General features: G+C 39.1%; 1 protein-coding gene across 1 annotated transcript; it reads right to left on the minus strand.

Moving 5' to 3' along the window:
• Positions 1–12,323: 12,323 nt before the first annotated feature.
• On the minus strand, positions 12,324–14,705 carry LOC122007961 (disease resistance protein RPS2-like). The gene is made up of 2 exons (XM_042563503.1): positions 14,337–14,705; positions 12,324–14,183 (listed from the first exon to the last, which is right to left on the minus strand). The coding sequence occupies exons 1-2, from the start codon at positions 14,703–14,705 to the stop codon at positions 12,324–12,326; spliced, it is 2,229 nt and encodes a 742-aa protein (XP_042419437.1).
• Between the last annotated feature and the right edge of the window lie 858 nt (positions 14,706–15,563).

The following is a 15,563-nucleotide window of genomic DNA, read 5'->3' on the forward strand; positions in this document are numbered from 1 at the left end:
TAGTATATTTTGAAAGATAATTTTTGCAAAGTTGGATGAATTTGCAAACTTAAAAAAAAATTTAAAAGCTAATCTTCAAGTATAAGTTTAAGAAAGCTAAGTCTAATTTTCAAACATAAGTGTTTGAGTTCCAAAAGTAAAAAAAAAAAAAAAAAAAATAAGTTTTAACTTTGAAATATTTTTTAAATTTGAGTTTTCAAAACCAGAATTTCAAAACTAAGTTTAAAGAAAATCTACTTTTCAAAACTAATTAAAATTTATTTTTCAAAACTAAGTTTGTAAAATATTCGATTTTCAAAACCTTAGTTTATAAAATCTAATTGAAAATTTTAGTTTTATAATAGCTAGTTTTCAGAAATAGGTTTATAAAAAATTGAAACATAAGTTTTCAAAAGATTTCAAAACTAAGTTTGAAATCCTGCTTTTCAACATTGATTATGTTTGTAAAAATTTTAAATTTGAAGACCAAAATTCAATCTCAAAACAAAAACAATTTAGAAGAGATATTATGTTTAAGGTGGAGAAAATAAATTTAGTGCAAATTGTTGATTTAATCCTCCCCCTAAACCTAACATCTGAAGTAGCTATCTAACCAATTAGGTACTTACTGACTATCAGAAGATAGTAGCTTTCACTTGGTTAGTCAGGTTAAGTTCATTGTAATCAGTTAGCGGTTGACTAAACTGAATAACTTAACTTGATTAATATATGTTTGGTATTTAACACTCAGACTTATATCAATGCACTGACATAAGCATCTTAAGTCCAGGCAACTGGCCTATGCATCTCACCCCTTTCTATTGTTTGTCAATCACAAGCAAGGTAAGCCTAGGGTGTTGGTGAGATGCTCAAATACTAGTCCTAGAGGAACATGATTTCTAAGGGGATTTTTCTAATCTAAAGCTAAAGTTGTTTTGAAATTCTAAAAGTAGGAAATTTTTTAAAACAAATTTAGCCTAAGATTTTAAGACAGTCATTTTTTAAAACAGTTTTGAGAATTCTAGTCTATTAAATTAAAGCAGAACCAATCAAATCTGAAGTGATAAGATAAAGATGTGCTACAACAAGATGTAATAAAGTCATAATAGAACTGCAATCACAACTACTCAGATGATGAAAGAGGTGGTCCGAAACCCAATGATCGGAGCAGTGCCAATAGCTCAGTGTGACGAGTCCGGTCATCCTCTCGTAGGTCTCAGCGCAGGTCGGAGATCTCCTCTCGCACATCTCGTCGTAAGTCGGAGACCTCCTGTCGCACATCTCGTCGTAGATCGGAGACCTCTCGCCGTATGTCTCGGTGAAACTCGGAGCTCTCATGCTGGAGGCTCGACATAGCTCTCTCTAGTCCGAATACTCGATCGGCTAGAGTGCGAGGAGCGGGACGTGGTGCTCGAGCTGGTGGTGGGGCAGGAGCGGCCTCCTCAGGAAACAGTGCTAGCATAAACTCATCCTGCTCTGCCTCCCCCTGCTGTGCATCTGGGTCGGGCTGGTGCTGTGCCCCCCTCTGCCAGGACAGAATCCCCTCATCATCTATATGAATGCTAGCTAGGGAAAAGTTCCTAGCTCCTATAACGTCAAACTCGGTCATATAGTGGATGTCACCTCTGGTGATATCAATGTCCAAAGAGGACATATATGCTGTCAGAATGTGATAGTAGGGCATATGAAGTCGCCCACTGGTCACGTATCTGGCCGAGTAGATAATGGTGGAAAAGATGTGTAGGCTGATGTCAATATCTAACCTATGACACAGGGTATAGAGAAGAAAAGAGTGGAATGGACGCATCACCGCGATGTCGCGAGTGCTCAATGGTAGAATGCAAAAGACTAAGACCCTATAAAAGGCGTAGTTCTGGACTCAAAGGGCAACTGACCTAAACTGGGTTACAGTGGGTACTCGCTCGCCCCTAAAAAAAAATATGAATAAATCGTATCAAGAGTAATATGTGAATAGGGATCTCCAAATGGTAGCTCCCTAGTAGGATAGCACTGAAAGAGACAAGTAGATGGGCGTAACTCTAGAAAGTCCCGGATGACAGTAGGGGACTGTATGCCCTAGTAGTATAGGTGAGGTCATCTACTTTTACAAGGTTGTTATAAAATTCAGCACACAAACTTATGTTTACTGGACTAATGCAGTCAACAAGGTTCTGTAAGTTATAGTGGTTTATAACCTCTATAGCTGGAGCGCAAGAGCGTAGAAAGAAGGCTCTATCTCGACATTTAGTCCTAATGGCCATGTAAATGGTCGGCTCAAACTTAATTCTAAGTTCATCAGTCGGAACCCTAGGGTCAATACTAGGAGTGGAGGGCCCAGCACCAGACTTAAAATGTTTCCTAAATTATGAGAGAATTATCCTAATTAAAGACAATAACCATATATAAAAATTTAAATAGAAGACAAGAAGTTTACCGAGGAGCCATCGCTAAAATAATTTTTTAGAACTGACGACCTCGGTTGATTCGCAATAGCGTAGAACGAGGGAAATTTTAATTTTTTAAACGCTTTCGTAGGAAAGCTTGAAAGAAGGCTTAACGGAAGCGAATTGAGGTGGTGTGAGTGGAGGGGGGTGCCCCTGCCCCCTATATAAAGAGGGCTCTGGGCAACTGGACCTATCCCGGGCGCCCGGGGTCAACTGGGGCGAGGCGTCCGGATCCCTTCCGAGCAGCCCGGGTCCGTATACCAGGGGTGCCCGCCCATGGTTTTTTACCACATTTTTTTTACAATTAAAATTACATTTTAGCATAAAAAGAATTTTAAAAGTAATTAAGTTTAATTTGAAGTTTAAGAAGGTTTAAGTTTAAAATAAATTTTTAAGTTAAAGAGAAGTTAAGTTTTAATTTTTAAAATTTAATTTTTAAAATAAATTTTTAAGTTAAAAATAAGAAGTTTTAAAATAAGTTTTTTAAAAAGAAGTTAAGTTTTAAAATAAATTTTTAAGTTAAAAAAATAAAAAGTTTTAAAATTTTAATTTAATTTAATTTAATTTAATTTTAAATTGATTTGATTTGATTTTAATTTAATTTAATTTAATTTAATTTAATTTAATTTTAATTTAATTTAATTTAATTTAATTTTAATTTAATTTTAATTTAATTTAATTTTAATTTAATTTAATTTTAATTTAATTTAATTTAATTTTAATTTTTAGTCATCTCACCCGATCTATGTTTTCAATCAGAGAATCCTATAATTTTGTGAGATGAATTAGATTCAATTTTAGGGTTTGTTTTTAACTTGTGTTAGATTCAGGTTGAGCTTTGGGTTCAACAAATATGCGTTCTCTGGATAAACTTTTGGGCTATGGTGAGTCACTTAGATATCATTAAAGTAACCATGCCTTCGAAGTTTTCCAAATAGTCCTATCTATTGGACTTAGTACAAAACCTTGGTCTAACTAGTTAGGATCCATAAAAGGTAGCTTCGGTCAGTTCTACTTAGCCAAATGCACCAGGTTGAAGCAATATCTTCCTAGACATGCATACACTAAGCTTTCCTAACGTACTATCATCTAAAATTTCACCAGTACCATTTTTCAAGTTAAATTTGAACCATTTTTAACTAATCCTAATTACCCTGTCGGGTAGGTTGGTTAGGGTTACCCTGCCGGGTAAGTTAGTTTTGGAGGTGCCAGCAATTCCGGAGCCTTCCCCTGAATTAATGACCATTAATTTTTAGTTCTCGGTTTATGTCTATTTCTTTTATAGATATATTTTACTTGGTGATAGTTTAAACTTTGTTGAGTTCTAATATGTTTAGATTTTAAATTTTTTGGTTTAGGTTTGTATTCTGGTTTTTGATTTGGTTTTACGTAATATATTTTATCTTTAGGGATATAATATTGGTTGGGTCCTATTTGTGTGGTTAAACACGCTTTCGGAACCCAGACTTTATTCGTTGGTTTGTATTGGGTTATTAATTATTTAAAAGTTTTATTAGAGTTCGACTTATATCCAAGTCCGGTTTTATTATAACATGCTTTTTAATTGTTGAGAATTAAGTCTAAATTTTTTGATTTGATCGTAAATTTTTCTAACATATTTTTTAAATTATTAATTTCTAATTTTAATGATGAATTCTCCTCCTCAAGTGTTAGATCTTGAGTTGGTTTATTATTTTCAACTTGTTCCTTGAGGGTTTGATTTTCCTCGAGGAGCAATTTGTTTTCATTTTCTAATTTAACTAACTTATTATTTAAGCAAGAAATAATTTTGAAAAACTTTCGGTTTAAGGTTAGGAATACCTCTTCGGAACCTTCGAAAACGAGTACGGACTCGTGGCTCGATTCGGATTTGGACCCGTCTTCCGATTCTTCTTCCGACTCTGCTTCGTGGGCCATCAGCGCGAGGTGGCTCTGATGCTTCTGATCTTCTGCTTCTGATTCGTCCGAGGAGGAGGAGTCGTCCCACGTCGCTTTGAGGGCCTTCTTTTTGATTGGCTTCGGTTTGTCGATCTTCAATCTTGGGCACTCGTTCTTGTAGTGACCCTTCTTGTTGCATCCGAAGCACGTCACACTCCTCGATTCAGTTGGAGAATTGATCTTTTAAAGGTCCTTCTTGCTGAAGCTTCTTTTTCTCCTGGTGAACATCTTCCCTACCAGGTTCACCAGATGTTCTTCAACTTCAGAGTTCTAGTCAGAATCCTCTTCAGGTTCAGACTTGTTCTTCTTTTCTTTTGAGGAACTTGCAAATAAAGCTACATCTTTCTCGACTCTAGCGTTAGTTTGCTCATGCAGTTCTAATTCACAGAAAAGCTCATCTAGTTTTAATTTTGATAAAGTTTTAGAAATCTTGTAGGCATCTACAATAGATGCCCACAAGCTGTTGCGTGGAAAAGCGTTTAGGGCATACCTTATTAAGTCCCAGTTCTCCATTTGGTGTCCTATTGCGTGGAGTCCGTTGAGAATATCTTTGATTCTTGCATGGAGTTGGTTGGCCGTTTCTCCTTCTTGCATTTTTATGTTAAATATTCTATTTAGAAGCAAGTCTCGTTTTGTTACCTTAGCATCGCTCGTTCCTTTGTGCAACTCGATCAGTTTATCCCACAACTCTTTAGCGTTTTTATGTGGTCCGACCCGGTTCATTTCTTCTCTTGTTAATCCGCACTGTAATGTGTTAATTACCTTGTTCTCGGTTTATGCCTTCTTCTTTAAGTCTGTTGTCCATTCTTCGGGATCCAGTAGATTCCTAAAACTGTCTACTGGTATTTTGTAGGCTCTTGTGACGCTCAGCCACTGGTCGAAGTCTGTCTTGAGGTATACTTCCATTCGCTTCTTCCAGTATGGGAAATCATCCGCGTTGAAAAGGGGAGGTCGCACTGTGATGAAGCTCTCAATTTGCGACATTTTTAATCTACAAAAAAAAAAAACAAATAGAGAGGTTCCAAGACTTGGTCTTGGATTAGTAGTGAGGGAAGAATTAAATAAAAATAACTAAATTGGTGTTGCATCAATTTAGATGTAATTACGACGGAAGGAAATTTCCAAAAAGGTAATTATACCAGTTTGGAATTTTACGAAAAACTGAAATCCGAAAAAATAAAAACAAATCACCCCCTTGTCTGATTGGTGTTGCACCAAATTAGAGCGGTGCCCGCTCTGATACCACTTATTAGATCGTAGATGTTCGATAATGGGGGTGGGGGGGGGGTGAATATCGATTATAAAAAATTCATTGATAAGAGTAAGCGCAGCGGAAAAGTGAAACAATGCAATCCTAACACAGGAACCAATTTTACTTGGTTCGGAGTCTTTGACGACTCCTACTCCAAGGCCCGCACACGAGGGTGCTTTCGATGGGCAATTCACTAGTAGTTCGAAAGATGTTACAAACTAAGTACAGAAAAATGCTAATGAAATAATTAAATCAATACCGACAGAATAAGAGACTTAACAAGAGAAGCGGCGCGTTTGTCGGAGCTTTGCAGCGTCGCAGGAGCACAAGAGAGCGAGTTCTTCAATTCAGAGTTGTTGTTTTGAGCTCCACCCCTGACCCTCCTTTTATATGAGGCTCGGGGTGCCCCAGATCTTCTAGGTGCCCTGGTGAGACGTGGCAGGTCCAATCAGCAAGCTCCACGTGGTGACATCGCGATAGGATGAGAGTTGCCTCCCGGGCGCCCGAATCCCTTCCGGGCGCCCGGACCTCCGGGCGTTCGGATCCCCTCCGAGTGCCCGGACCACCTTTCTCCAGGGGCCATCTTTCCTACAAGACAAGGTTAGTCCGAGGTAAATAGATAATGTATATTCTGCAAAATAGAGTGTTAGCACAGTTTATAAGTTCAATATAAAAAGGTATGACTTAGATTCCGTCTTTCCGAGACCGGAATCTAGTCACGATCTCGGCTTAGATATCCGAAATGGATCTAAGCCGGATCGACGCCTAATATTCCCTTCCTGGGAACGCGTCCTCACAGTCACTCCCTTCCAGTGACTTACCTTTACTCACCTGCCAGACGCCCGGTCAGCCCTTCGACCCGTCTGGACTTCTCGCCAAGCGTCCAGTCAGCCCGTCGACCCACTTGGACTTCTCGCCAGCTATCCGGTCAGCCCGTCAGCCTAGCTGGACTTCTCGCCAGCTATCCGATCAGCCCATCGACCTAGCTAGACTTCTCACCAAGCGTCTAGTCAGCCCGTCAACCCGCTTGGACTTCGTGCCAGACATCCGGTCAGCCCGTCGACCTGTCTGGACTTAGCCTGCACACTCGATCAGAGTGTTAGATAACGGCAAACCTAACTTAACCTGATTTTTCATTCATCAAAACCTGAGTTAGACCGTTAGTGCTAACCGCATCAACAGAATCAACATTACTAATGGGTAAATAAATAAAAAAAAGGCATTTGTAGAGTGAACCATGAACCCATAAATGCGCCTAGAAAACATAATGGCAACTATAAAATTTGATATAGTGGGTACTAAATGCATATAAACAAAATACAAACATGTATCGATATTTCAGAAAGTTAAAATAATTAAGAAAAGTGAAACTATAGGATCACTAAGGTATATATAGAGTAGAAATTTGTTCTTCTTTGATGTGTCTCGTAATCCCTGTCTTAGTAAATACTTGCCAGCCGGCTCAAGACATGACCTTAAATTTTCAAGGCTTTGGAAAGGTGGTAGTTTGGGAACAACTCTTTTAGGTATATCCCCAGAAAGATTAAGGACTCAGAAGTACATGGACTCTAAAATGCATAGGATTCGGAAGTACATGAACTCGGAAATAAGTGAACTCAGAAGTGCGCGAACTGAGAAGTCTTGGAACTCAGAAGTGTGTGGACTCGAAAGTTTGGGAACATCCCCTACCGATCTAGCAGTCGAGTACCTTCTCGAACATCCCTTGAGCGATCTAGCAGTCAGGTACCTCCTCAAGTAAACTTCCTCCAAGTCTTCAATAGTCAGGTACCTCCTCAGGTAAACCCCCTCCAAGTCCTCAACAGTTGAATACCTCCTCGAGTAAGCCCCCTCCAAATCCTCTCCTTTCAAGACTAGCTAACAGTGCAAGAACATCCCCATAAAGCAGCGTCCTCAATCCGTCATCTAAGTCATGAGAACATCCTCGTGGTTTATCTCCCCTAGACTTTGCCCCCTCCGATTACTTTACTTTATCATTTCTATTAACATCTCTCGAACTAGCAGTCCAACAGAAGACGTCGTCAACAAGTCACGAGAGCAATCCACCATGGAACCTCTTCCCTGCACTCCAGTCCCTTCGGCCCCTCTGCCAATTTACCTTCACTAGTTTTCATGGAGTTAAAAGTCTAGTCCACTAAGGGATGTCGTCAGCTAGGCCATGAGAGGAGTCCTCTGCACTCCAATCCCTCCCGCCCCTCTATCGATTCACCATCACTAGCTTTCTTGAAGTCAGAAGTCCAATACACCCAGGGACATCGTTAGCTAGGTCGTGATAGCAGTCTCCCCGTGAAGACATCTCTCCTGCACTTCATTCCCACCACACTCCTCTGGTTAGCAGTCCATCAAGGGACATTGTTGGCCAAGTCACAAGAACAATCCTTTGAGGGGACATCTCCCTTACACTCCAACTCCTTAAGCTATTTTGCTATGCTTCTCCATTGGCTCTCCTTGACAGCCTCTTCGCAACAAGTCATGCAGTGAATCCGGGGATAACAAGGAAGCTATGAAGGCAGAAGTAGCCAGCTGAATTGGAGGTCAGCAACAATTGGTTGAATCAAAGGTCGACGGCTAGACCAACATCCATTGAAGTCCTTCACTGTGTCACTTAGTTGACTTCCACCTGCCTCCAACTTGTTGGGGTCATGTTGTATCAGAAGTTGTCCCATGCTTGAGAGGACAACCACCATACCACATCTGTAGAAAGGGTGTTCGCCTGTCCTTAGCATGGTGAAAGTATAATATGTCAGAAGATGTTTCAGACATGGGGTAGCAGCCATCCCATACTGTAGACATATAGCTGAAATAGGTGGTTGTACACATGGAGTTGGATTTCATTTCTATAAAAGGTAAATGAGGCTCATTGAAGAAGAGTCACTTTGGCAAAAAAAACTCACTATGAGTATTAAGGGGACAAGGCAGTGGTTTGACCAGGTCAAACACTGTTCTTCTTCATTTTCTTTTGGTTAAATCCTTCACCTAATGGAAGAGACTTTGCTTCATAGCTTACGAAAACCCTTTCTTAAGCAAAAGACACACTAGCTCTCAAAAACCCTTCCTCTAGAGAAAGGCACAACAACCCATAGCTTGTTAAGATTCTTCCTCCAACGAAAGACAGACCATCGAAGATAAGAGGCTTTTACGGAGGTGAACCAAATGTAGGAAATGTGAATGAAATAAAAAGTTGGAGAAGAAGAGATGCTATTGTGTATGAGTTTTTAATCCTACATTGGGAGTCTTTTGGCTCTATTATTAGTTTACATTGTAGCACATGCATTAATGTTGTGAATATATACATGGGGAGAGGCTCACTCTCAGGCGTGGGTGTCCGAGGGTACAAATCTAGGGTCCGGATTGCACTGAATCTAGTTAACTTGTGTGTGAGCACAACCTTCACGCGTCAAATGTCAGACCAACCCATACAAAATTTGCCCAAGTGGATGAACCGATATTTTCCATCTGAATCTCTTTTTGTTACCTGCTCAAGAGTGTAACGGAAGCATTAATCTAAAATTAATGGTGATTCCATAACCTCTCGGTAATAATAGCCGATCAGTAATGACAGATGACTATCATTGAACCCAGTATTGAATGACCATAACTCGGTCATTTATTACAGCCATGGGTGAGCGCTTCTAAAAAAGAGACTGATTAAATCAGAGAGATAGAAGTGAAAGTAAGAGCAAAAGAATTCCTCCACCTTTGTTCCCGATTCTTTTCTTTTAATTTATTCTTGTATTTCCTTATCAATGTTTTCTTTAATCTCATTTGTAATTTAACAAAAGATCTTAGATTAGTGAGGTGTTCAACACTATTTCCATGGTGTTTAAGTTTGTCACATAAATGTTTCCAGTCATTAACTCCTTCTCTTGCTAATTACATTTGGTGTGTATTACTTTAAACAACTTACAACAAATACAAAATACTATGTCCAACTCCTTCAAGTACACTAACCATTTTCGATCACGAGTCTCACCATTTGATAACATTTGAACATGGTAAGTATGAGAAAAGTATCAAGAATCTTTATCTAAAGGAAACTTGAGAATATCTTCTCTTTTAGAACCTCTTTCCACAAGTAAATCTCTCATTTTTGTATTAAGAGTATCTCAAACTCTTGGATCAAATATGTTCAAATCATATTTAGGTGTCGAACATTGATATTTGTTTCTACACTCATCAACACAACACTTATCAGTATCTTTAGTTTTGTTAATTTCAATTTCATCCAAAACATTAAAATCTGTATTCTCTTCGTTCTCATTTTCTACAAATTCCTCATTCTTATTACTTTCATTTCTCACAAATTCTTCATTTTCATCATTCTTGTTTTCAACAAAATCTTCATTTACATTTGATTCATTAGTTAAAATCTGAACTAAGCTTTCCATTGTGTTATGTGATTCTTTACCAAAATATTTATTCAATAAACCTCTTAAACTTTGGGCTATTTCTTTTTTGTTTGTTTGTCTTTTTTGATATCTAGAGAGTTATTTCATGATGATAGATAATTATGAACAAAAAGTATTAAACAAAGAACAATAAACCCGACCGGAGATTTTTTTTATTCGAAATCCACTTATATTTGACCTTACACAGACATCCTGTTTCATGTCTTATATAGTCGTCACAGTGAGGGAGGGAAGGTGCGGCGAGGAGGGCTTCGGTGCCTTTGAGAGAGCCAGAGAGGACCCATAGTTGTCGCAGCGAGAGAGAGAGAAGGTGCGGCTAGGAGAATCGTGAGGGTGCTTCACCGAGGAGAATCGACGCTTCAGCGAGGAGAATCACTAGCATTTGGTTCACGAAGGCTTCGGCGAGGGATTCGACGAGGGTTTCGGATGAAGTAAAATGTATATATAAACTTATAAAAATGGGCCCCTGAGTAGAGATGGTAATGCGTAGAATTTGAGTAGGATTTCATATCCTCCTTACCCATAGTACACATTTATTATATTTATACTCATACTCATCCCCATACCCATCGGGTATTTAACTTTCATATTCATCCCCATACCCGTCGGATTTTCGGATATCCATATCCTACCCATCATCCTATTACTCTCTACCATTCTCATTTTTTTAAAAAAAAAATTATCTTAATGAACTTGTCAGCTCTTCCTCGTCTCGCGCTCCTTCGATCGGGTGAACATTTCCCGTAGAAAAGAAGATAAGAAACGTGTTGATGACTGAAAAAAGAGATAAATTAAGTCTTTTTTTTCTAAGATGGAAAGCGGGCTCAAGTTTTTTCTTTCTCAGTAAAAAATGAGACTATATATATATATCGGATATCGGGTAGGGTATGGGTAGGATTTTACCACATTTGCCTCCATACTCATACCCGAAATACCCATACCCGAATACCCATTTACCATAATCGGGTATAAAAATTTCCTCCATATCCTCCTCCATTAGGGTCGGATGTCGGATTACCCATCGGATTCGGATGAAATTGTTATCCCTACCCCTGAGTATTTTTGAGCCCTGATAGGAGTCCTAATAGCCTTGGCCCAGGACTGACTGTACCAACTTCGATGAATTAATTCTAATAGCTGATGAAAAATTTTTATAGGATTGAACTGATCACCTCTCAAATTAATAGACATAACCTAAATACACGATGCCAATTAAAAATATATAAAAAAAAAATCCTCTCTCAGCTCCATTGGAAGGGAATTGAATATTTGTTCGAGAATTTTAGTTGTAAATGTTAAAAATTTCTTTTTATTGTGATAGTCACAACTGTTGTAATGTTTGATAAATGCATAGTTAATCACAACTATTTTAATGTTTGATAAATATTTTAAGTTAGTCTACGGATTAACATAGTCCATAATTAGAAATCTCATTATTCGAAGGAAATTTTAGATTTTAGTCGGACTCGACATCAATGGATTTGATCTCATTCGGAATAGATAAATGGATCTAATTTGGTTTTGAGATGTTAATGTCACCGAAAGATTTCAAGCATCAACTTTGTCATGTAAAAGATTTTGTGGGGATCCAAACATAGGTGAAGCATGGAACTCTCTTGCTATCCATCAAAAAGATGTTAAAATAATTACTGGAGCAGTCAGAGTATTTTTTTTTATTTATCAATTATTTAAGAATCGAATCATAATTTTAATAAATTAATAAATATTTTTTTAATGAGTATATATATATATATATAAAGTGATTATTTTAATAAATTCTAGGATCAATTTTTAACGGAGATAAAATGTTCCTTATCTTTCCCATGCAAAGAACCTTTTTACATAGGTTTCGTATAATTATATTTTTTTTCTTTTATTTTTATTTATAATTATTTATTTAATAAATTAAAATAATATTAATTATTATTTTAAGCAAAATATCTTTATAATTTATCTACTTAGATAAAATATCCCTCGTTATATATCTATTTTTATCTAACCGGGAGTTAAAAATATTGAATCATCGGAGATGAGTATTATCGCTTTGTTTCAATAAAATGTTATATTTTAGACATTGAATATTGCATACTCAAACTCTCAAATATATGAAACTCATACCTCTCAAAGAACTAAAATTAGTACAAAGATTTGCACAACATTCGTACAAAATACTTGCATTGTTTGAAGAGGGGTACAAAATACTCATGGAACTTGAATTAAGCTCTCGTGACAATATTTGTATAAAATACCTACATTCTTCACATACCCGTGATGAATTAGCCATCAATCTATATACATGGGTTTGTAGAGGTGTTGGAAGGACTTGGTTCGTTCGTCGCCCCAATTGAGCTGCTCCCACCATGATCTCTCACACTCGATCTCTTTCAGCCCATCAGCAACCAACATCAGCTTCGTCAGTTTGGGGCAATCTTCCACCTTGATAGTCTTCAACGATGGGAAATTTAATATTCGTTCCCCATCACTCAAACTCTTCAATTCTGGAAGCCGCCGTAGCACCATTGTGTGGAGATCAGGAAAGATTGTTATAACTGTCTCCCCACTACCATTTGCCTCTCCCTCCAATTTGATCAATCTATCTATTGCACCGCAACCCTCAATTTTTAGTTGACGAAGAGTATTAGGGAACGTAGGCCTCCAAACGAGCTTTGCTTTTGGGAGACTCGAAAGTCGAAGCTCATGTAGAGGTAGAAGAATAGGCTGACGATTGCCAATTACTACCTCTTCTAGCTCACTCATTGCGTGAAGCTGGATACGAATTAGTCTGAGCATAGTTTCCGCATGAAAATCGGTGGATGGGATGTTGAACATCGTCAAATCTTGACACCCTTCTATATGGAGCCAATGTGTGAATGCTGCCAGTCTTAGAGAGTCACAGAGGTTTTGAAGAGCAGCAAGCGTGCTGACTGTGATCCCAATGACTTTTAATCTCTTCAAGCTTTCCAGCTCTTCGAAACTAACACCTCCTTCCCAAGTCTGTCCTTCCCTCCACCCACTGTAGCTGTCCGCCATGTCAAGCCACTGCAATTCTCGAAGACCGGAGATTAGTCGGTCAGGAATAGTTCTCAAATATTTCATGGATTCCAATGACAAATATTTGAGATTTACTAATGCTGCCATCTCCTTTGGCAGAGAAGTAATCCTAGTTTCGGATAGATCGAGAAAGTGTAGTTGCACCAGATTACCAATGCTTACCGGGAGCTCCCTTATAGAAGTATTTTGCAAATCAAGGATTTTGAGGTGAGGCATGTGCAAGAAGAAGCCATTTGGAATCTTCCTGAGAAATTTGTTAACGTGAAGATTCAGAAAAATCAAGTTAGGACATTGAGGTGCTTCTGGAAGGTCACTTATTTGGTTCCAGTCAAGTGCAATTCTCTCTGCATCTTGCCATTTCTCAGCTGTCGGTGCTTCTTCGATCCGCTCCCTATCCCGCACCAACCATTTGTTCTCCTTCTTCCCGCACTCACGTTGCACCCACAATATCATGGCTCGGGTCATGGGATGGATCGTGAAGTAGTCATCATGAACTCTTTCTGTTAAAGATGTTGCATGTAGTATGCCAAGCAGAAATTGTGTCTTCCTGGTACAATCCCATATATTCTCGGCATTATCAATAATCCCTTCACCTATCCATAAATTCCTAATATTATATTTGCCCATCCAAGATCCTTTTTTGAATAATGCACCATAAGAGGCGCAAACTCGCAAGTTGTCACTGGATAGACGATCATAGCTTAGTTTCAGGATAGAAAAAACATTATTTGTCATACCAGGAAGTTGGTGTGGTGCGTCCTTCATGATGGTCAAGGCGTGCATCCACTCTTCCCACGTCTTTTTAGGCGCCATTGCTTGTGCCAGCACAATGAGAGCTGCAGGCAAGCCGCCACATTCCTTGACTAAATCTCTAGCCTTGATCCGTATATTCTTGTCGGCGTCAATGACATCCATCCTTGCACTATTTCTGAAGAGATTCCAGGCTTCCTCCTGTTCTAAGCATTCCATTTTAATCATCTTTTCTGTGCCCATGTGGCTGCAAGTGTCTTCTGTTCGGGTTGTGAATATGATCTTGCACTTCGATGGAGGCGCAGGAAGTGGAATTCCAACAACCTGATAATTTAGGGGCTCCTATAGATTGTCGAATAACATGTGGCTGTGAATATGATCTGTGCCCATGTGGCTGCAAGTGACCTCATCCTGCCATGTCAAACTCAGTCGATCGAATAAAGATTTCTGGACTTCCTCCAGCTTATAGTCTATTGATAGCTCAAGGAAGATTACCACGTCTGCCTCTGTTTCACTCGGGAAATCATTGTTGAATCTTCTCAAGAGTGCTGTCTTGCCCACACCACCCATTCCGTGGATGCCAATCACACTCAAACTATCATCTTTGGCATGGCGTAGAAGCTCCTCGAAGACCTTGTCCATGCCGATAGTTTTGGTGGTTGGCATCTTGATGGAGCGGGTAAGATTCAGGTTATCTGCGAGCTTAGTGAACTCTACACTTTGTTTGAGCTCTCTGATTGTGGCAAGTGCTGCTTCAGCTCTGTTTCTGAGACGGTAGGCAGAACAAACGTTGAATGGGAAACTGCACAAACACTTAATCTTTTGGTCGTATATTCCTTCTATTGACTTGGCTTCATCTTCCATGTTTTGCACTGAGTTGAGCCACCAGAGGTACCTTTGACTTATCTTTTTGATATTGTCTTATGATATGTGTAGCTTATATATAATTACTAGTAATTGGTAGATTTAGCATTTCCCCGGTGTTAGCTTAGTTGATACCTGATACATGTTGCTACTGTTATCTGCTATACTTTCGTCTGGTATACCTTTACTACTTACCAAATGTACGTATGTTGATAGAGATGGATATTTATAGTGCTTATCTACACAGGATTAGTTGCTGTAGATACTTGTTATATGTTGTTGGATTCATGTTGCTTATATCTTTGTTATATATGCGTTTACCTTTTTGGCACCTACGCATATGGAGGAGGATATGTTTAGATATGACATACTGTAGCCATACGCACCATATCGCATGATTGCATGCTGGGCGATTGACGACTCCATTATTGTTGAGCTCGTCGGCCGGCTACATGGACCTCTACACACGTGATCACTACATGGGTAGTGGCACAGCACTCAGGGTGTGTATGGTAGGTTGCTCTGTCGAGGGCTCCGCTAGTACACTCATGGGTTAGTGTGACGCAGCGTAGTAGCAGGACAGGGGTCCCTTCCCGTCATTGCGTACCGGAAGATGAGAGCGTTACGCTCCCTCACTATGTTTGAGGTTGGAGGATAGGTGTACTCCGGTGCATCCCGTCCACTCGGTCACTCTTCAGGGGTAGTGACGACAGAGTGCCCGGTGTCACAGCCCTACTCACGCGGTCTCACCATTGTGTGTGAGATGCTGACTGGCGTCAGGGGTGACCATGTCATATTGCATCATATGCACAGATTGCATTTATTGTGATTGTTGCATATTAGATGGTGCACTTGGGT

Source organism: Zingiber officinale, chromosome 1A, assembly GCF_018446385.1.
Source record: "Zingiber officinale cultivar Zhangliang chromosome 1A, Zo_v1.1, whole genome shotgun sequence".
Classification (NCBI taxonomy): Eukaryota; Viridiplantae; Streptophyta; class Magnoliopsida; order Zingiberales; family Zingiberaceae; genus Zingiber; species Zingiber officinale.